The sequence below is a fragment of the Nomia melanderi genome, chromosome 6, assembly GCF_051020985.1.
Source record: "Nomia melanderi isolate GNS246 chromosome 6, iyNomMela1, whole genome shotgun sequence".
Classification (NCBI taxonomy): Eukaryota; Metazoa; Arthropoda; class Insecta; order Hymenoptera; family Halictidae; genus Nomia; species Nomia melanderi.
This window is the reverse complement of record NC_135004.1, coordinates 13,704,751-13,722,879: the sequence shown is the minus strand read 5'-3', so window position 1 is coordinate 13,722,879 and position 18,129 is coordinate 13,704,751. Positions and strand designations below refer to the sequence as shown.

At 41.3% G+C, this 18,129-nt stretch overlaps 3 protein-coding genes and 1 long non-coding RNA gene across 5 annotated transcripts; 3 read left to right on the top strand and 1 right to left on the bottom strand.

Moving 5' to 3' along the window:
* Positions 1-94: 94 nt before the first annotated feature.
* Positions 95-738, bottom strand: LOC143174643 (uncharacterized). The gene is made up of 3 exons (XR_012998858.1): positions 599-738; positions 409-532; positions 95-221 (listed from the first exon to the last, which is right to left on the bottom strand). It is a non-coding gene; the product is annotated as an uncharacterized LOC143174643 (long non-coding RNA).
* A 390-nt stretch (positions 739-1,128) lies between these two features.
* LOC116428011 (odorant receptor 13a-like) lies at positions 1,129-3,491 on the top strand. Of its 2 annotated transcripts, XM_076368674.1 has the most exons (5): positions 1,129-1,940; positions 2,327-2,426; positions 2,507-2,617; positions 3,000-3,155; positions 3,352-3,491. In XM_076368674.1, exons 1-5 carry the CDS (start codon positions 1,129-1,131, stop codon positions 3,406-3,408), a joined length of 1,236 nt encoding a protein of 411 aa, XP_076224789.1. In that variant the 3' UTR covers positions 3,409-3,491. The 2 variants fall into 2 exon arrangements, with proteins under 2 accessions (XP_076224789.1, XP_076224788.1); XM_076368673.1 differs by lacking the exon at positions 3,352-3,491 and having other exon boundaries at positions 3,000-3,254.
* A 935-nt stretch (positions 3,492-4,426) lies between these two features.
* Positions 4,427-10,412, top strand: LOC116428012 (uncharacterized). Its single transcript, XM_076368370.1, has 11 exons — positions 4,427-5,253; positions 5,653-5,752; positions 5,834-5,944; positions 6,144-6,299; positions 6,856-6,895; positions 7,834-8,668; positions 8,906-9,005; positions 9,088-9,198; positions 9,519-9,674; positions 9,741-9,924; positions 10,040-10,412. The coding sequence occupies exons 1-10, from the start codon at positions 4,442-4,444 to the stop codon at positions 9,795-9,797; spliced, it is 2,478 nt and encodes an 825-aa protein (XP_076224485.1). The 5' UTR covers positions 4,427-4,441; the 3' UTR covers positions 9,798-9,924; positions 10,040-10,412.
* Positions 10,413-10,562: 150 nt separating this feature from the next.
* Positions 10,563-18,081, top strand: LOC143174608 (uncharacterized). Its single transcript, XM_076368369.1, has 11 exons — positions 10,563-11,820; positions 12,586-12,685; positions 12,764-12,874; positions 13,135-13,290; positions 13,809-13,859; positions 14,729-15,706; positions 15,956-16,389; positions 16,905-17,004; positions 17,258-17,365; positions 17,626-17,781; positions 17,847-18,081. Exons 1-11 carry the CDS (start codon positions 11,015-11,017, stop codon positions 17,895-17,897), a joined length of 3,051 nt encoding a protein of 1,016 aa, XP_076224484.1. The 5' UTR covers positions 10,563-11,014; the 3' UTR covers positions 17,898-18,081.
* The last annotated feature ends 48 nt before the right edge of the window (positions 18,082-18,129 follow it).

Genomic DNA, 18,129 nt, shown 5'->3' with positions numbered 1-18,129 from the left:
TAGTAGTAAGTACAATGCTCTGTATCATTATTATGCGTTTAGAACAATGTTCGTATTGAACACTGGCAGACCATTCAGTTAATTAACCATGCCTAACTAAGAAAATGAAACTGCTTACTCAACATTCATTCAGTATAGAGATTTTCCAAGATACACTGTAAAATCTCGTATATCGAGGAAAGGTTTCGATAATATGACCATAAAATTTATACATTTCCAACCTACACGAAGAAACAATAGTGATTCACTGAAATCAAACAGATTCGCATCGAATATATCTTTCATTCGTGTACTTTTAACTTTCAAAGTTGTGCAAGTCGACAAAATATACCTTCTCAATTTACACAGGTAAATCTGGTACACATAAACTAAATATGTAACAAAGAAACCAAAAGATTGCCTACTTACCTTAGAAAATTGATCCCCATTCTCTATCTTCTCAAGACATTATATCCAGAACCCAGCTCAGTGATCACAATGCGTACAAAACTTTCGTATAGTCGACGCGATTATCTTCGATCGATCCTGAACACTAATGAAAAGCAATCATCGCAATGCAGACCATGAGAATAATATGAATTACATACTGAAGACGTACCAATGACTGACGTAGACACTGATCGCAAAGAGCTGCTTCAGTCTTATTACTGTCCTTCCCCCTTCTCTTCACGATCCCAAGAATTTCTTTATTAAGCACGGTTTCATCGTGTGCTCCGCGATTAAATCCATCAACCCAACACGACTGCCCATGGGAACAACCACCGCGAAGTCTATAGCCGGAATATCCATCGCGTCTGTTTCAACCCCTCGATCGAGGTACTCGTTCATGAAATAACGTACAATCATTCCGATTTGCATCCTCTTGGGGTTCGCGCAAAAAAAGAGTACAACCTCAACAAAGTCTATAGTCAGAGTATCCATCCGCTCGTTTCACCCTCGGACAACAAAGTTGCGCATGAAATTGTAATCAGTTCCCGTGGATCGCTTCCTCGTGGGGTTCGCCGAGTGCACGGCCATCCTCGCGCGAAAAGAAGGGAAGAGCGCAGGCGCGTTCGCGTTGCGGCATCATGGCCTTCGCGTTCATTCAGCCGTATTATTCAGTGGGCAATCTGCGCTCGAGAGGTCGACATGTCTGGGAAGAACGCGCTCGAGGAAGCGGTTAAGGGCGCGATAAACTCGGACTACCTGGAGGACAGGGATTACGCTTTGGGCTCGTGTCGGCGTCTGTTGAAGCTGATCGGGGTCTGGTCGCTGATTCAGAAACGGCCCAGCAGGCTGGAGAAAGCTCTGTCGTTCCTCCTGAGAACAATGATCTTCTGCATACAACTGTTCTTCATCATTCCCATCGCCATTCACGTGTTCTACGTGGAGCAGAATCCGAACATGAAAATAAAGCACATCGGTTCGCCGAGTAACTGTGCGTTCTCAGTGATCAAGTTCATCTACCTCGGGCTGAGGGGGACTGAGTTCAGGAGCTGCATCGAGCACATAGAGAGCGACTGGAGGAGGGTGCGGGATCCCCAGCACCGGAGCATCATGCTCAAGCAGATATCGACGAGCAGCAATCTCATCGTGCTGTGCTTGTTCTTCTTCTACGCCGCCGGGATATCGTACTACACGATTATACCGCTGGTGACTAGGCGTATACAGAAAGAGAATTACACTGGCAGGAAGCTGATGCACCCTGGTTACGACAGATACTTCGACGTGCACTCCAGCCCCACGTTCGAGCTCATCTACTCGGCTCACTGTCTGTCGGGTTTCTTCAGGTACAGCGTGACGATAGCGGCGTTCAGCCTGGCAGTGATCTTTGTCACGCACATCAGCGGCCAGATGCAGATACAGATATTGCGACTGAGGGAACTGTGCTCGAGGAAGGACAGGAACAGCGTTCGTGAGCAGCTGTCTGTTATTATTCACGATCACGCGAAGGTCTTGAGGTCTGGTGATTAATCATTTCGATCGTCGGAGTAATTCCTCACGATCTCAATCCGTAGTTGATATTCATTTCTCTATGAGGGATCCTGTTTTACTTGTTGCATTGTAAATGGAAATCGAATGTTTTTTTATGGAAATTTTAATTATGTTTTCATGCGAGTTGTTTTGTAGTAAAGGTTTGTCTTTATATTGAGTTCCTTCGTTTACGGTTGTATATACTTTGGTAATATGTTTCTCTTTGAAGAACGAAAGTGAATTTTCTGTTCTGATTTAGGGCGACGGGATTATTATTGTTGTAAATGGTTTTATTGCCTGAGTGGAAGAGAATAGATAGGTAAACCTAAATAGTAAGTACTTCAAATGTTTCAAAGCGAGGTAAATATTTCAGATTTTCGAAGATTGTCAGAGACGCCTTTACCGAGATCCTCTTAATAGAAATCCTTAATTCCGCTTTGCTCATGTGTTTTATCGAGTACTGTTGTCTACTGGTAAAATCGATTAGTTTAATTAAAAGTTCTTAGTTTCTCAGGTTGTGGTCAATAAAATCGATCAAATCATCTGGTTCTAGGAATGGAAAGCTAGCAATGCAGTCGCAGCCACGACGTACATCATTTACATGATATCTTTCACTTTCAATGCGATGATCTTTTGTTACATTGGTGAAATCCTCTCTCAACAGGTATCACGATTATCCTTTTTTCACAACATTACGTCTTTCGCATGCTGACGAAATATATTAGGTGCCGGAAATGCTTGTTTCTTATTACCTATTGTTATTTCAATCAGTACGTCACTAGTTTAACGAATGAAATTAGTATTAGCAACAAGTTACGTTTAGACCGTCAGTATCATGTAAACTAAAATTTACAAAAACGTCATCTCTGTTTACAGTTTCATCTTAGAAACTTATGAACTTTTTCCAGTATCTAATTGTCTCTTCAATATTGTCTTCAATATTGTTAATTTACATCTGTGAAATAAAATCACGTGGTTCGAACAGTTATCACATGAATATCTGAATACTCCTAACATAATCTGATTTTAAAATGTCGTGTTGACAGTGTTCAAAGATCGGATTAGCTAGCTACGAAGTCGATTGGTACAACTTACCAGGAACAAGGGGAAGCGACTTCATTTTGCTGAACGTTATATCACTCTATCCACCGAAACTTTCGGGTGGCAAAATAATCGAGCTGTCTTTAAACACGTTCAGCATCGTGAGTAATTATTTTTCAGGCGTTAGTTGCAGTAAACAGTTCTTTCCTACTTTTCGTGAAAATCAAAGTTTCGGTTAATATAATACAGAAATGGTTAAGACGTTCGTGAATTCGTGAAGCTCGTCGGAAATTACTCTTTATTACACCTAATAAAATGCTCAATGGAAAAGATAAAGTACCTTTCCATGTATTCCAGATCTTGAAGACGTCGGTTGTTTACCTGAATTTGTTTCGCACAGTATCTACGGTTTAATGTGACATTCATGTTTTGCAAGTATTACTTCACTGTGTTATTGTGTGAAATTGTATTAATCTCTCTACTGATGTTCAATTAAGTAAGCTACGATTAAGAAAAGCACGAGTGGGTAATCTGAATAACAGATTATGCTTCTTTAACAATAACCCGGAAATTTTTCTGAAACTTTTCTAGAACTAATACGCTCATAATTATAGGATCTTTACAGAAAAGTAACAAAAGTAACGCATGGAGCAGTAAAGAGATTTAGAATGGTTAACATTTTGTACATGTGCCTAATTAATAATGTAATACAGAATACTACTATTTTACTTTTACGAATAATAATAATAATTACAACACATATATCATTGTACTTACATTCTCATACGTTGATTCATATTACCATTATCCCTATGCGATTCGATTTCGAGCGTAAGAAAACCAAACATTGATAAAACAATTGATCGTTTCTTTCGTCTCTTCGATTCAGTTGACATGCACCTTACTGATCGTCATGTACGATTGATCGTAGAGTTCAATGAAAGCTACTTCCGTGCTAACAATCAAAAGATTCGTGTCAACTAGGTGTTGAAGATGTTTTCAGTGGCTGTTTCACGACAACAAACTAAACAGAACTGTTTCACTCTTACTGCTGCTCGCTATTTTCCTCTGTTCTCTCTTCATCGTCTCATCGTTCACTCACAGCCAAATTTCAGTGAGTCTGTTAGGTACGGTAAGTTTCTCCGTGTCCTCTAAAATTAAATCTGCTAACACAACACGACTGTCCATCCGATACGGGGAAGAAGAAACTCTGCGAAGTGTATAGCCAGAATATCCACTCCATTCGTTTCAACCCTTCCATCAGGAGAAATAGTTTGGACAAGCAATCATATATAATTATACTGGATTGCTTTCCCTTCGGGTTCGCCGATGGAACTTCTAATCGCACGGAAAGAACGGACCCGCTTTTGCGCTTGCGTTGCGGCAATATGGCCGAGCAAAGTTCAGCCGCACCAATCAGTGAATAAACTGCGCCCGAGAAGTCGAGATGGCTGGGAACCACACACCTGGCGAACTGGTAAACACCGCGAAGAACCTGAATTACGAGGACGATGCGAATTACGCTCTGGGCTGGTGCCGGCGTATGTTGCGGCTGATCGGAGTGTGGTCGCTAATTCAGAAACGGACCAACAGGCTGGAGAAAGTGGTGTCGTTTCTCTGGAGAATAGTGATCCTCTGTGTACAATTGTTCTTCATCGTTCCCATCACTCTTCACATATGCTACGTGGAACAGAACTCGAACATGAAGATCAAAATTGCCGGTCAGCCGATTAACTCTGCACTTTCGGTGGTGAAATTCGTCTATCTGGGGCTGAAGGGAACCGCGTTCAGAAGCTGCATCGAGCACATGGAGAACGATTGGCGGAGGGTGCGAGATCCCCAGCACCGAGACATCATGCTGAAGCAGATTTCGATCAGCAGGAATCTCATCACTATGTGCATTATTTTTGTATATACCGCCGGCATATCGTATTACACGGTCATACCGTTGCTGGTTAAACGCCAACAGAAAGGGAATTACACTGGCAGAAGGCTGATGCATGCTGGTTTCGATAGATTCTTCGACGTCCACTCTAGCCCTACCTTCGAGCTGCTCTATTCAGTTCATTGTCTGTCTGCTTTCTACAGATACAGTGTAACGACAGCGGAGATCTGTTTGACTGTGACTTTTGTCACGCATATTTGCGGGCAGATGCAGATACAAATGCTGCGGTTGCAGGAACTGTGCAACAGGAAGAAGAAGGACACTGTTCGCGAACAGTTGTCTGTCATTGTTCACGACCACGCTGAGGCCTTAAGGTCTGATACCCTTTATCTCAAATTGATAGTCATCCACTTGTGCTGGAAAGACGTGCCACGTCGAGACGTTTCTATCACAAAATTCTCAATGATGTCTTTCAGACATTGATTATCTTGTTGCATTACACCTATTATACTACTTCGAAATGTATCACTCTATACAGAATGATTAACAAACAAAGATAGGTAAAACCAAATTCATCCGAGGAGACTTTTCCAAATGTCTGAACTCATTTCCAGCGCAAGTGGTTAAGGATCATCGTAGTTTTATTTTCCAATTGTCAGAATTATTTGAACAATTTCAGTCTGTAATTGACATCAATATTTTCAGTGCAAAGGGTTAATTATTTTTCAGCACGTATTTTTCTTTCAAGATTTCTTCTTCGACAAATGTTTCAGATTCTCGAGGCTTGCCAAGGATGCCTTTACCGGGATCCTCTTAATAGAAATCTTTAATTCAGTTTTTCTCCTGTGTCATGTCGAGTACGCTTGTCTGATGGTAAGAATGACTAGTTCGATTGAATGTTTTCAGCTTCCCTCTCTATAGACAATAAAATCCATCGGATTCACCCGGTTCTAGGAATGGAATGATAGCAATCCAGTTGCAATGACGACGTACAGCATTTTTATGACATCTTTTACTTTCAATGCGTTGATCTTTTGTTATATTGGGGAAATCCTGACTGAACAGGTACTACGATTATCCTCATTTTTATAACTTAATTAAATTCCTTCAACATGTACCAATCGTCATGCATATTATAAATTTAATAGAAAAATTTATACCGGCTGAAGTAATGTAGTAGTTAACATAATACGGTTTGAACATTTGTCATATTAATATCCAAATCCGCCTGACATAATATCGGTTTTAATTGTTACACTGACAGTGTGCGGAGATCGGATACGCTAGCTACGAAGTCGATTGGTACAACATACCTGGCAGAAGGGGTCGCGATTTTGCACTACTCAATGTGATGTCACTCTATCCTCCCAAACTTTCGGGCGGCAAAATTATCGAGCTATCCCTGAACATGTTCAGCATTGTGAGTAATTTTTTCGAAATATTCAGTGTAGTAAAATGTTCCCCTCGACTTTTCGATGAACGTAACGTTTTATTTAAGGGACTATACGAATACTTCAACATTAAAGTATTCGTTATTGTCATTTAAAATGTTTTGTTATTTTTCTGAGAGTCTGCGAATGCCACTGCGATGAATTTTCGGTGGCTCCGATGAAATGAATTCCTCTAGCCAACTGAAGTTCACCCGAAAGAACTTTTTGCTACGCTTAATAGAATGGACAATAGAGAAGACAAAGTATCTTTTCATATTTTCCAGATCCTGAAGACGTCGGTCGTTTACCTGAACATGTTACGCACAGTTACTAACTTTTAGTATAATATCAATGATCTGCAACCGTCACTTTGATGTGTTACTGAATGAATTCATATGAATCTCCTTACGGATGTCTAACTTGTTGTACAGCATCATGCGTGACTAAGAGTTAAGCTATGTGTATTAAAGTGTGATAGTCTTAATTCTAATGTATGTAAACGTTTTTCATAGATTAATCAGAAAATTAAAAACTCAATTATTCCAGTTTAGGGAAAGAGAATGTCTTTTAAGAAAGACACAAATAGGTAAGCTGTATTTCCTGAAACATTTATAAAATAATGGTTTAGGTGATGAAAGATCGTTACAAAAGTAAAGAAATGGTGAGAAATACAATGATGTGTTTTGTTCTACTCACATTCTCAGCCGGATGCGTCGCGTCATACCACTATCATTCAAAAGATAGATCATTTCCCTCTACAAAGTCTAGCACAGTCGTCCCAGTGACATCAAATTCTCACTTCTGTTTTAACCCTTAGCACTCCATGTTGTTTTGTAATCTTTCAGCAACTGCAACTAATTTTTGTAGTATTCCCAGCGAAAATGAGAAATGCTATAACATTTCTGCGAACTTTTATTTTCCTTTTTAGTACAAAATTTGGATGTGTGGTAGTTTCTTTAAGATTCATTAAAATATTCAGTTCAAAGGTTAATAATATTATTCACTGGTACCAAATTTTTCTTCCGTCACTAGTCATCCCATTCTATTTTTCGTAAAGCTCAATGAAAAACTATCCGCGCAATGACGATCATGACAGTAACTTAAATGAGATGTCGAGGACCTGCCAGTGGCTGCTGAAGTTGAACTCTGCTTTAGTCTCATAGTCCGTTTCTTCTCTTGTCCTCTCTGGGTCATCTCACCGTTTACCCATAGCCAACTTTCAGCGCGTCTGTTAGGTAAGGTCAGTGTCCGCACGTCCTCCACGGTTAGCTCTCCCAGCACAACACTGCCCATTCGATATGGGAAAAGCAACCTGTGCCAAACGTATAGCTACAGTATCCACCCCACTCAGTTTACCTCTTCGATCACGGAGTAGTCTCAAATGAAATTATCAGCAATTATGCTGGATCGCTTCCCCTTGAGTTTCTTCGACGGGATATACCATCGCGCGGAAAAAAATGCGCGTTCCTGCGCTTGCGTTGTGTCATTACTGTTCCGCGAAGTGGACCCGCATCAGTCAGTGAGAAAATTGCGCTCGGGAAGTCAGGATGTCTGGGAAGCACACACGTGACGAACCGGTAAAGACCGCGAAGAACTTGAACTACGAGGACGACATAAATTACGCTCTGGGCTGGTGTCGGCGTCTGTTGAAGCTGATCGGAGTTTGGTCGCTGATCGAGGAACGGACCAGCTGGCTGGAGAAAGTGTCGTCGTTTCTCTGGAGAATAGTGATCCTATGCGTACAGTTCTTCTTCATCGTTCCTATCGCTCTTTACATATGCCTCGTGGAAGAGAACACGAACATGAAGATAAAACTGATCGGTCCACCGAGCAATTGTGCGTTCTCGGTGTTCAAGTTCTTCTATCTCGTGTCGAGGGGAACCGCGTTCAGAAACTGCATCGAGCACATGGAGAACGACTGGAGAAGGGTGCGAGATCCCCAGCATCGAAGCATCATGCTCAGGCAATTATCGATCAGCAGGAATCTGCTCACTCTGTGCTTGTTCTTCATTTACACCGCCGGTGTCACGTACTACACGATCATACCGCTGGTGACTAGGCGTCTGCAGAAAGGGAATTACACTGGCAGGAAGCTGATGCATCCTGGTTACGATAGATTCTTCGATGTGCACTCCAGCCCTACGTTCGAGCTGATCTATTCGGCTCACTGTGTGTCGGCTTTCTTCAGGTTCAACGTGACCTCGGCGGCGTTCAGCTTGGTCGTCGCCTTCGTCACGCATATCTGCGGACAGATGCAGATTCAAATATTGCGGTTGCAGGAACTGTGCAACAGGAAGGATAGAAACAGCGTTCGCGAACAGCTGTCGGTCGTTGTGCGGGATCATGCTGAGATCTTAAGGTATGGTGCTGTTTGTTTGAAATTGATAGTTAAGAAGCAGTTTTCTTTTTCAAGTGTTGATAGTTATTTCTGTCGATGATAATAAGATAGTTACTTCGCGTTGTTTGAATCCATCTGAATTTTTAGTGAATGTTTGTTTCTGATTTATGAGGACGGTTTTGTTATCGCTATAAATGGATCTGTCACTTAAAGCGAAATAGATAAATAGATAAGTAATCAGTTGGACAAATATTTCAGATTTTCGATGGATGCCAGGGATGCCTTCACCGAGATCCTGTTATTAGAAATCCTTAATTCTGTCGTAGTCCTGTGTCAGATCGAGTACTGTTTCCTCATGGTAAAAGTGACTACTTTAATTGAATATTTCCAGTTTCCCTCGTTACGGTTAACAGAAATCGATCGAATTGCTCTGGTTCCAGGAATGGAATGATAGCAATCCAGTTGCAATGACGATATACTGCATGTACCTGACATCTTTCACTTTCAATGCGCTGATCCTTTGCTATATTGGCGAAGTTCTCTCTGAACAGGTACTACCGTTATCCTTAATTTAACACGTTAATTTATCACATTACGTTCCTTCGTACATATTCTAAATTGAATAAAAAAATTGATTTACCCGATGTGTCTGATATTCCATCGATTGAAATATGGTCAATATTTTGTTACCTGATAGAGTATTTATCGCATATACCTTAGAATACGCTTAACACAAACTTGTTTTTAATTGTTTCTTTAATATTGGCAGGTATATTGTTAATTTACACGTATGAAATAAAATCGTGTGGTTTGAACAGTTATCTGAATATCTGAATATTCCTAACATAATCTGACTGAATTGTGCTGACAGTGTTCGCAGATCGGATTCGCCGGCTACGATGTCGACTGGTACAACTTACCAGGAAAAAGGGGATGCGACTTTATATTACTCAACATGATATCACTCTATCCACCGAAACTCTCGGGCGGCAAGATAATCGAATTTTCTCTAAACACGTTCAGCATTGTGAGTAATCGTGTTTCAGGTGGAACACATAATGGGAAGGATAAAGTATCTTTCCGTATTTTCCAGATCCTGAAGACCTCGGTTGTTTACCTCAACTTGTTACGCTCGGTTACTACCATTTAGTATAACATCCATGTTACGCAATTATCACTTCGCTTTGTTACTGTACGAAATTCTGTCAATCTCCCTACTGATGTTCAATTAGCTAAGCAACGTAATTCGTAGCTGACGTTTAAGGTGTATATATAATGTTAGTGTTGCCGTATGTATTATAATTAATATGTGATACCTTTACATATATTATAATTGATATCGTCGTATTTTATATATAAAAATATACATAAATTAATTATTCCACGTTACAGATGGAGAGAATCGGATAACGAATAGGTAAGACCTATAGCTTCTAAATTTTGGTTCTATTAGAAAGAAAGAGGAATAGGAGATACTTCAGAAAATCTGATTTTATGTCCCTGCTTGCTTTTAAACATCGATCCCCTTTCCGTTACCCTCTCAAGCGACTACATGGTGTGTTCAATGAATATCACAAAACGATCAAAACAGAAGACACAATCAATTTACCTTTACTGCCTCTCAGTGATCTACATCCGCCGCAATACCCTTTCGACAACGTGTATAGAGCTTCTAGAAACTGTCAGCAAAGGCTTTTCTAGGAATCCATCGAGTACCGCTGTCAAATCTTCTTGGACACCCGACAGGACCAAGGAACGCTTCAAATCTAAAACATATTAACAAAATAGTAGCTTGCATATGTTGTTAATAGTACCAATCCTTTCGAATAAAGTGTTAGCAATGTTTCTCTTCTGATTCGTACAACATTCCCCCATCGAGTAAGAAAAAGAAGCTACTTACTTTGTAACTCTTTCATTCTCGTCCATCGTATTCGCCATTATTTCACCATCACAATGTCCGCCCGAAAAACAGTTGATCTTCACAAAGTTCCAACATGAAACTTACACAACACAATTACAGAAAACTTGAACAACATTCGAGCATCGAATCAGTGTAACATCCTATAGTCCCGTATTCGTTACATTGTTACAAGCCCACTCAAGAGCGACAGTACATGTCCATCCAGCGCAAGGAGGGTAATACCTATGACTCGAGTCTATAACCAGAATCATCTCCCGGCACGATCCGTCCTGATCACGCGACATGCATGCAAAATCGAGGACAATTATCGTTCTCCTCCATCGATGCACCGAGCGCTCGCGTGTCACGCGAATCGACGATGCGTGACCGCGCTTGCGTTCTAGAAGTATCGTCCCTTGACACTGGAAAACGGCGATCAGTCGGCAGCGTGCACCCGAGGGGACAACATGCGCGAGCAATTGCACCGCAGGATCAGGAAGCACTCGAACCAGTTCAACCGCGACGAGGACTTCGAGTACGCTCTGGAACTGTGCCGTTGGTTGCTGAAACCGCTCGGGATCTGGTGGTTCATTTACAGCAAGGCTAAGAGAACGGAGAAAGTGCTCTCGATCCTGCTGATGATCATGTGCTTCGCCAGTTTAATGTTCCTCCTGGTGCCGGTGTCCTGTCATCTGTTGCTCGAGGACCTGGACGCGAGGACGAAGATAAAGCTGATCGGGCCGACCTGCAATTGCTCGCTGTCCGTGATCAAGTATTGCTACCTGGTCTTCAGAGGGAAGACCTTCGTGCGCTTCATCGGGCAGGTGGAGAACGATTGGAGGATGGCGACCAATCGGCATCACCGGGTGATCATGCTGAAGCAGGCGTGTTTCAGCCGGAATCTCATCATGCTGTGCATCATCTTCATTTACTCCGCGAACATATCGTACCTCATGATCCCGTTGTCCATGCGACGAGCGACGGGGAACGCGACCGTGAAGGTGCTCGCTTATCCGGGCTACAACCGGTTCTTCGACGTCCAGTCGAGTCCGACCTACGAGATCCTCTATTTCGGCCAATGTTTCGTGGGATTCGTCAGGCACGGCGTGACCATCGCGTCGTTCAGCTTGGTCGTGGTCTTCGTCACTCACATCTGCGGACAGATGCAGATACAGTTACTGAGGTTGGAGGAACTGAACTGCGAGGCGGAGGAGAAGGACTCCGATCGCGATCCTTTGGGTGATATTATACGGAATCACACGGAGATATTAAGGTTAGGCGATCGGTGTCTCGATTTAACGTATCGACGCGTTCTCTTTGGTTGAGATTGGCTTCGGGAGATTAATGATACTCGCGGATATACTAATTAATACGAAAATAGAATTAGATTGTTTTCTTTTAATTGGTCCTTTGACCCTTTGCGGACGAAGATTGTTGAAAGTGTACAAAACCTTTTGCAGATTCTGCTAAATTAAACACTGGATGCTTAAGTTATAGAGAATAAGGAGACGACTGATTTCTTGCTTTTCGAATAGTTAAATCATTTGTTCGCGATTTGGTATTCCAAACGTGGGAGTTGGTCTCAGAAATGCCGACATTCGTCCGCAAAGGGTTAATATTATAAAAATATAGATGCAAATGCAGTGATTTTAAGAAGAATTTCATACGGTTTTTACTGGTTTTTGAAAAAGTTTATGATTCCTATCACTGTCATTTGTTAGTATTAGACTGACATTGGATGGGCGTAGCCGACACTTGCAACAACGGGTTAATAATGTTTCATTAGTTTGATTGTTTGTTTTTTGAGGAAGGAAACTTTGAGATCGATTGTTGGTAAAAATAACGTTGCATTGGCAGGTGCAATTGCTGCCCGCTGCACCTTAATAATTAAAAAAAAATGGTACTTGTGTGTTTGGGTATAATGTGGATAAATATTGTGGTTGTCAATGGATCTAAGAGCTCTTCTTTCGGAACACAAATTCTAATATCAATTATTCAAGCATGAACATGAAAATCTCACTGGTAATGTACATTTCAGATTTACCAAGAAAGTCGGGAATGCATTTAGCGAGATTATTTTTATGGAGGTCATCGGTAGTACGTTCCTCATGTGCATGTCCGAATACTGTTTCCTGTTGGTAAATATTAACGTCCGACTAAGAAGGTGCACTTTTTTAATACTATTAGTAATGTCCGCTAAGACCATTCGATTCTAGGAGTGGGCGAATAACAATACTGTGGCAATAACAACCTACATTGTTTATATGATCTCCTTTAGTTTCATCGCGCTGATCTTTTGTTGCATAGGCGAAATCCTCACTGACCAGGTACCGAACTTTGCTCATGTTACCAATCACTATGTTAAACATTCAAAGCGACAATAAATTTTGCTGATGCATTGTCAGCAATATTTATTAATCAATAATATTTGATACTGATCAGTTTGACGAATTCTAGATTTCATATACAATTCGACTAAAAATATAATAAAGTGTACTATTTAGTCCAGTTCACCGATATTTTCAAATGCCTTATACAGATTTCAATGCATTAAAACTAATCTCCGCTTTAATTGAAACGCTATCAGTGTTCGCAGATCGGTCACGTCAGCTACGAAATCAATTGGTACAACTTACCACCGAAGAAGGCGCACAGTCTTGTGCTACTCAACGCTATATCACAATATCCGCCTAAACTCACGGGTGGCAAAATAACTGTGCTATCTTTAAACACGTTCAGCCTTGTAAGTGTACCTGATACACACTAGTACCGTCAGTTTCTGGCAACCTGGCAGTCGTGACGTCATAGGGGCGGAGTCAGTTGCTCCGAATCCAATTGCGAGTCCAAGAATGGCTCTTCGCGCTCTTCGTCGCGCGTCCCGGTTGGTGGGCGTGAGCGCCTCAGCCAATCAGGCGCGCGCCTTTGAATCTGACTACTCAGACGCGAGTGCCAGGTTATCTGCAACGGACAGTACACGTCGCCTCTTCCTATATGGAACCTGTTGTGCTGATTATCCGAGTTGGGAGGCAAGGAGTGACATTCATTCATCGTTGTGAGATCGATTGTTATGGAGACACAGTTTCGACACGTCTTTGTTATTGGTTGAGCAGCAGGATGGAGAAAGACGGCCAATAACAGTGAGTTGACGTTTCCCCTTGCTCTCCGGTTAGGAAGTCGACGGAGGAAGTTTCAAATGGAAAGAGGCGAAGTGTATGTGGATGCATCATACTTGAAGACAATACACGCCTTTGTAATTTACAGATCGTGAAGTCGTCGGTAGTTTACTTGAACGTGCTACGGACAATGACTTACTAATATATTCATCTGTCAATATTGTCGCGATGCTACCGCCAACGTGTACGATCAAATTAATCTCCCCATAGATCGTCTATTTTGAAATATAATGTTGTTGTTCAAGTAACTCGAAATATAATATTTCTGTAAAGTTCTTAAGGCTGCGTGGGACAATAGAACGGAAAGTATTAAATTCCGTTCACGAGTTTTTATATTAAGTGTTTTGATAAGATTTTATAAATATATATAACCATTATCGTTTTGATGGAAATTTAAACAATTGTTACAAGTACATTGTTTGATAGAATTTCATGGATTTATGATTATTCGCAAATGAAGACGTGCGAGTCGCGTTAAAGCTGAGTAAGGCGACGCCCATCTGAGCGAAGGGCTTAGTTAATTCAATTCGTAATTCTATCTACAAACCCACAAAAATTTCCTTAGATCATTTACTTTACACTTAACACTAAAACTACCGTACCAGTCAGAATGACAGGTTTCGGATCTTTTGTTTCGCAATTATCGATATCTCTAAAGGATTGAATATTCGAAATGATCTTGAAAATAAATAGTGTCACTCGAGTACTATAATAAATGTCTTAAGAACCTGAGAATAATTTATTGTTACAATTTTTATACAGATTACATATCAATCGTATTAAATGCTCGGTAGTTCTAGTGTTAATATATTAAACTCATCACAGTACCAAGATACGACTGTCATAATGAACACGTTCCGTGTCACGTGTGCCATTTATGGGCAATTTCTGTAAAACGTGAAAACGTAAAGAAATAATATCAAAATATACTAAAAGTCAACAGAAGCTTGAACGTAACTTAGTCTATCATTGAAGAAACCAGTGCACTTTATAAGCAAGATATAACCGAAATTTCCAGTGGCACGGAATGTGTTAATTAATCTTACAGAAAAATGGTCCTTAACATCGTGTTGTCAAATTTCAGTTACCCTCACGACTCACTGTACATATCCAGAACCACGAACAAACATTAACCATGAACCACCATCTAATGCACTTCCTTTTACGACTATCCCTGCACAGGTTCTCCAGAAGAATGACAGCATCTACACATTTTTCCTTCTCCCTCTATACAATTATACCCCTAATACTAACCGACGACTCTATGGAAAACCAATCATTCGTGCAACATCACGATTCCGTTTTTTTCAATACGGCGTCGATCAATTGAAAGCTGCAATCAAAAAAAGGACGCAACAACCCTATGCCTCTATAATCAACCCCTTTCTCCAGCCGCACACCGGCCGAGAATACCAACCGGCTATACCACAGACGGCCAATCATTTGTGCAATTTCATGCCGCTTTTTCAATGCGCCGTCGATCAATTGAAAGCTGCAATTAAAAAAGGGACGCACGCGACATGCATCGGCGCAAGCTCAGTGACTCTGCACAATCAATTCCCCCTGGTACCTCTCGGCGAACAGTCGCTTCCAAGTTTCCCGCACGTGAACACGATGCGCACTCCCGTCGTTCGAGAGCAGAGCGCGGACAGGCCGCGCAACCCCAACTACAAGAAAGACATTGTCCACATTTTGAAGCACCCCAGGTGGATCCTGAGATCCATCGGCATCTGGCCGACCTTCTTGGAGGATGACAACGGGATACTACCTAAACTAGTGATCGGACTCTGCAACCTGACGCTACTTTTCACGGTGGTACCGTTCATTTTCTACATCACGCTCGAGGAGCAGAACATCGAGATAAAGATGAAGCTTCTCGGACTGTTAAGCTACAGCACGGTGTCGGTGTTGAAGTACTGGGCGCTCACAGCGTGCAAGCCGAGGCTGAAGCATTGCATTGTAAGCTTGGAGAACGATTGGAAAGAGGTCAGTCACGTGATTCATTACTACGCATTGACGATTTAAGTGAAAGCGACAATGAAGTTGAATATGTTCAACTACAAGATCGACCTATAAGTCGTTTGTCTCGTAATACAACATTTTTATATTTTGTATTGCTAGTTCAATGTTCTGACTTGTGTTGTTATTGAGTTATAATGAACGACAGCAGCGTCGAGCCTTGAAATATGTTCCGCGGATATATGAGAAACTAAACAATTAGGAACGATACTGCAGGTAAAACACCACGAGGACCGCGAGTTCATGCTGAAGTACGGGAACGTCGGTCGAAGCCTGACCATGCTTTGCATGGGGTTCATGTACACGGGCGGTTTCATGTTCCACACCGTGCTACAATTCGCTGGCGGTACACAGCTCGACGAATGGAATCGCACCGTGAAACCGCTGATTTATCCGGTGTACAGTGGCATGTATAATCCGCAGGAGAGTCCTGTCTACGAAATGGTGTACGTCGCGCACTGTATGTGCGGATACGTGACACATTCCGCGACTGTGGCCACCTGCGGATTGGCCGCGACGTTCGCCACACACGTCTGCGGCCAGGTTGAGGTGATCATGCTCAAGTTGAAGAACCTCGTCGATTTCGAGAGCAAGGCGGACCTCGATCGCGGAATGATACAGATCGTCAAGCATCATACACGAACGTTAAGGTATGTGTTGCTAGAAAGAAGGCGCTCGGGAGGAATGTTGGCCTCGTTAATCAGCGTGGAAGATGTATTGTTACGAAGCGGCTGATTTTTCGGAGACGTTCACGAGCCGAGCACGGCGATTGGTACAACGTTTGTCATAGTTCTAAATTAGCATCTGAATTAACCACTCGCGGTGGGAAGACGTGCCACGCACGTCGAGATGCTTCTGTTACAGGAACGTCAGCGACGTTGTACACGTCGACAGGCAATTGTGATGGAAATGTGTTTTCAAATTGTTTTAAAAAATATCGTAATATGCGAGATTATTAATAAACAAATTTAGTATTTATACATGTGTAATTTTATCACCTGTTGATGCGTCTTTATATTCTTTTATAGAACGCTCTTCTTTACACGCAAGTGGTTAATTGTCGATTATCGAGTTTTGTCAACGTTTACTGCCCTGTGCCATTGAATAAACTGCAGTCCTGGACTGATCGGAAATGAAAATATGTGTATCACGATACTTGTTCCAGACTTTCTGCAATGACAGAGGCACTGCTGCAGGAAGTATGCTTCTTGGAATTCCTTGGTTCCACTTTTAACATATGTCTCATCGAATATTATATTATAATGGTAGAGCCAGTCCTCCTTCCTTCTTACAAGTCTTTGATTATGTGCCTCGAACGATGTTTTCCTCTGAAAAATGAAATGAAAACAGTAGAATACGTAGAATATAGAAGTGAATTAATAATAGTAAATATTTAGAAAGATGTTGAAGGTTATTTTTCGAGGCATATTTTTAGATACTAATACATTTGTTTACAATTTATCTAGTCTATCCAAGCTTTCTTTATATTTTCTCACGGCTTGATAACGTCTGCAATAGGATTGGGGTACTAACATGTTGAGCTTCGTTACGTATTTTGCGCTACTGACGTCTTTGATGTTCAATATATTCATATTGTGCTACATTGGCGATCTTCTGGTAGAAAAGGTACGTACCGCTACACTTTTGTTTGAATGATACACGCATATTATAATTAACACTATTTGGTGCAACATAATTTTTGTACTTATATTCTTTAGGTGAATTTAATTATATATTCTTCAAGTATAGGCATTTGTAACATTTCATGTCGCACTTTGCACACTTCTTCCAAATAGAAAATATTGAAATTAACGTGGTACTCGAAAGTTCAAAAAACATTTGGTTGAATCGTGTATAAAATAATTACAATCTTCTGCGTTCCACAGACTGGTAAAGTTGGAATATCGTGTTTCATGATCGATTGGTACAAGTTTCCCAATGAAACGATTCGCGGCTTAATCCTGATAATCGTCAGGTCAAGTAATCCAGCGAAAATCTCCGCCGGCAAGATAGCTGTCTTAGACTTGTCTACTTTTGCAAATGTGAGTAACGCCTCGCAGACTGAATTACGTTGTACAAAGTCTGTGACTGACGCGAGTCTTTGCAGATTCTCAAAACGTCACTGGGATATTTAAGCCTGCTTCGAACCGTGGTGTAACGAGAAAGCTTCGGCTTAGATAGCCGTTTGTAGATCAAACGAATAGAGAAGTTTCCATAGAAACGCTGGGACGTGTCAATGCGTTATCTATACTTCATTATACTTGTCTCATTTTGCCGTGATTTAGAAGGAAAGGAATTTTATACGTGTATACAATATAATAAAAAATAAGGGTGAAAAAATACTTCTTAACACTTTACCTACCGTGAACCTGTTAATCGGTTTTTCGATT

Excerpts from the sequence above, each read along its gene's own strand:
- LOC116428011 (XM_076368673.1), top strand. The coding sequence starts at position 1,129 with ATGTCTGGGAAGAACGCGCTCGAGGAAGCGGTTAAGGGCGCGATAAAC. Across the intron at positions 1,941-2,326 it reads GATCACGCGAAGGTCTTGAG|ATTTTCGAAGATTGTCAGAG; the intron begins GTCTGGTGATTA and ends TAAATATTTCAG. Across the intron at positions 2,427-2,506 it reads TCGAGTACTGTTGTCTACTG|GAATGGAAAGCTAGCAATGC; the intron begins GTAAAATCGATT and ends ATCTGGTTCTAG.
- LOC116428012 (XM_076368370.1), top strand. The coding sequence starts at position 4,442 with ATGGCTGGGAACCACACACCTGGCGAACTGGTAAACACCGCGAAGAAC. Across the intron at positions 8,669-8,905 it reads GATCATGCTGAGATCTTAAG|ATTTTCGATGGATGCCAGGG; the intron begins GTATGGTGCTGT and ends CAAATATTTCAG. Across the intron at positions 9,675-9,740 it reads CTCTAAACACGTTCAGCATT|ATCCTGAAGACCTCGGTTGT; the intron begins GTGAGTAATCGT and ends CGTATTTTCCAG.
- LOC143174608 (XM_076368369.1), top strand. The coding sequence starts at position 11,015 with ATGCGCGAGCAATTGCACCGCAGGATCAGGAAGCACTCGAACCAGTTC. Across the intron at positions 13,291-13,808 it reads CTTTAAACACGTTCAGCCTT|ATCGTGAAGTCGTCGGTAGT; the intron begins GTAAGTGTACCT and ends TGTAATTTACAG. Across the intron at positions 13,860-14,728 it reads TGCTACGGACAATGACTTAC|AAATTTCCAGTGGCACGGAA; the intron begins TAATATATTCAT and ends AAGATATAACCG.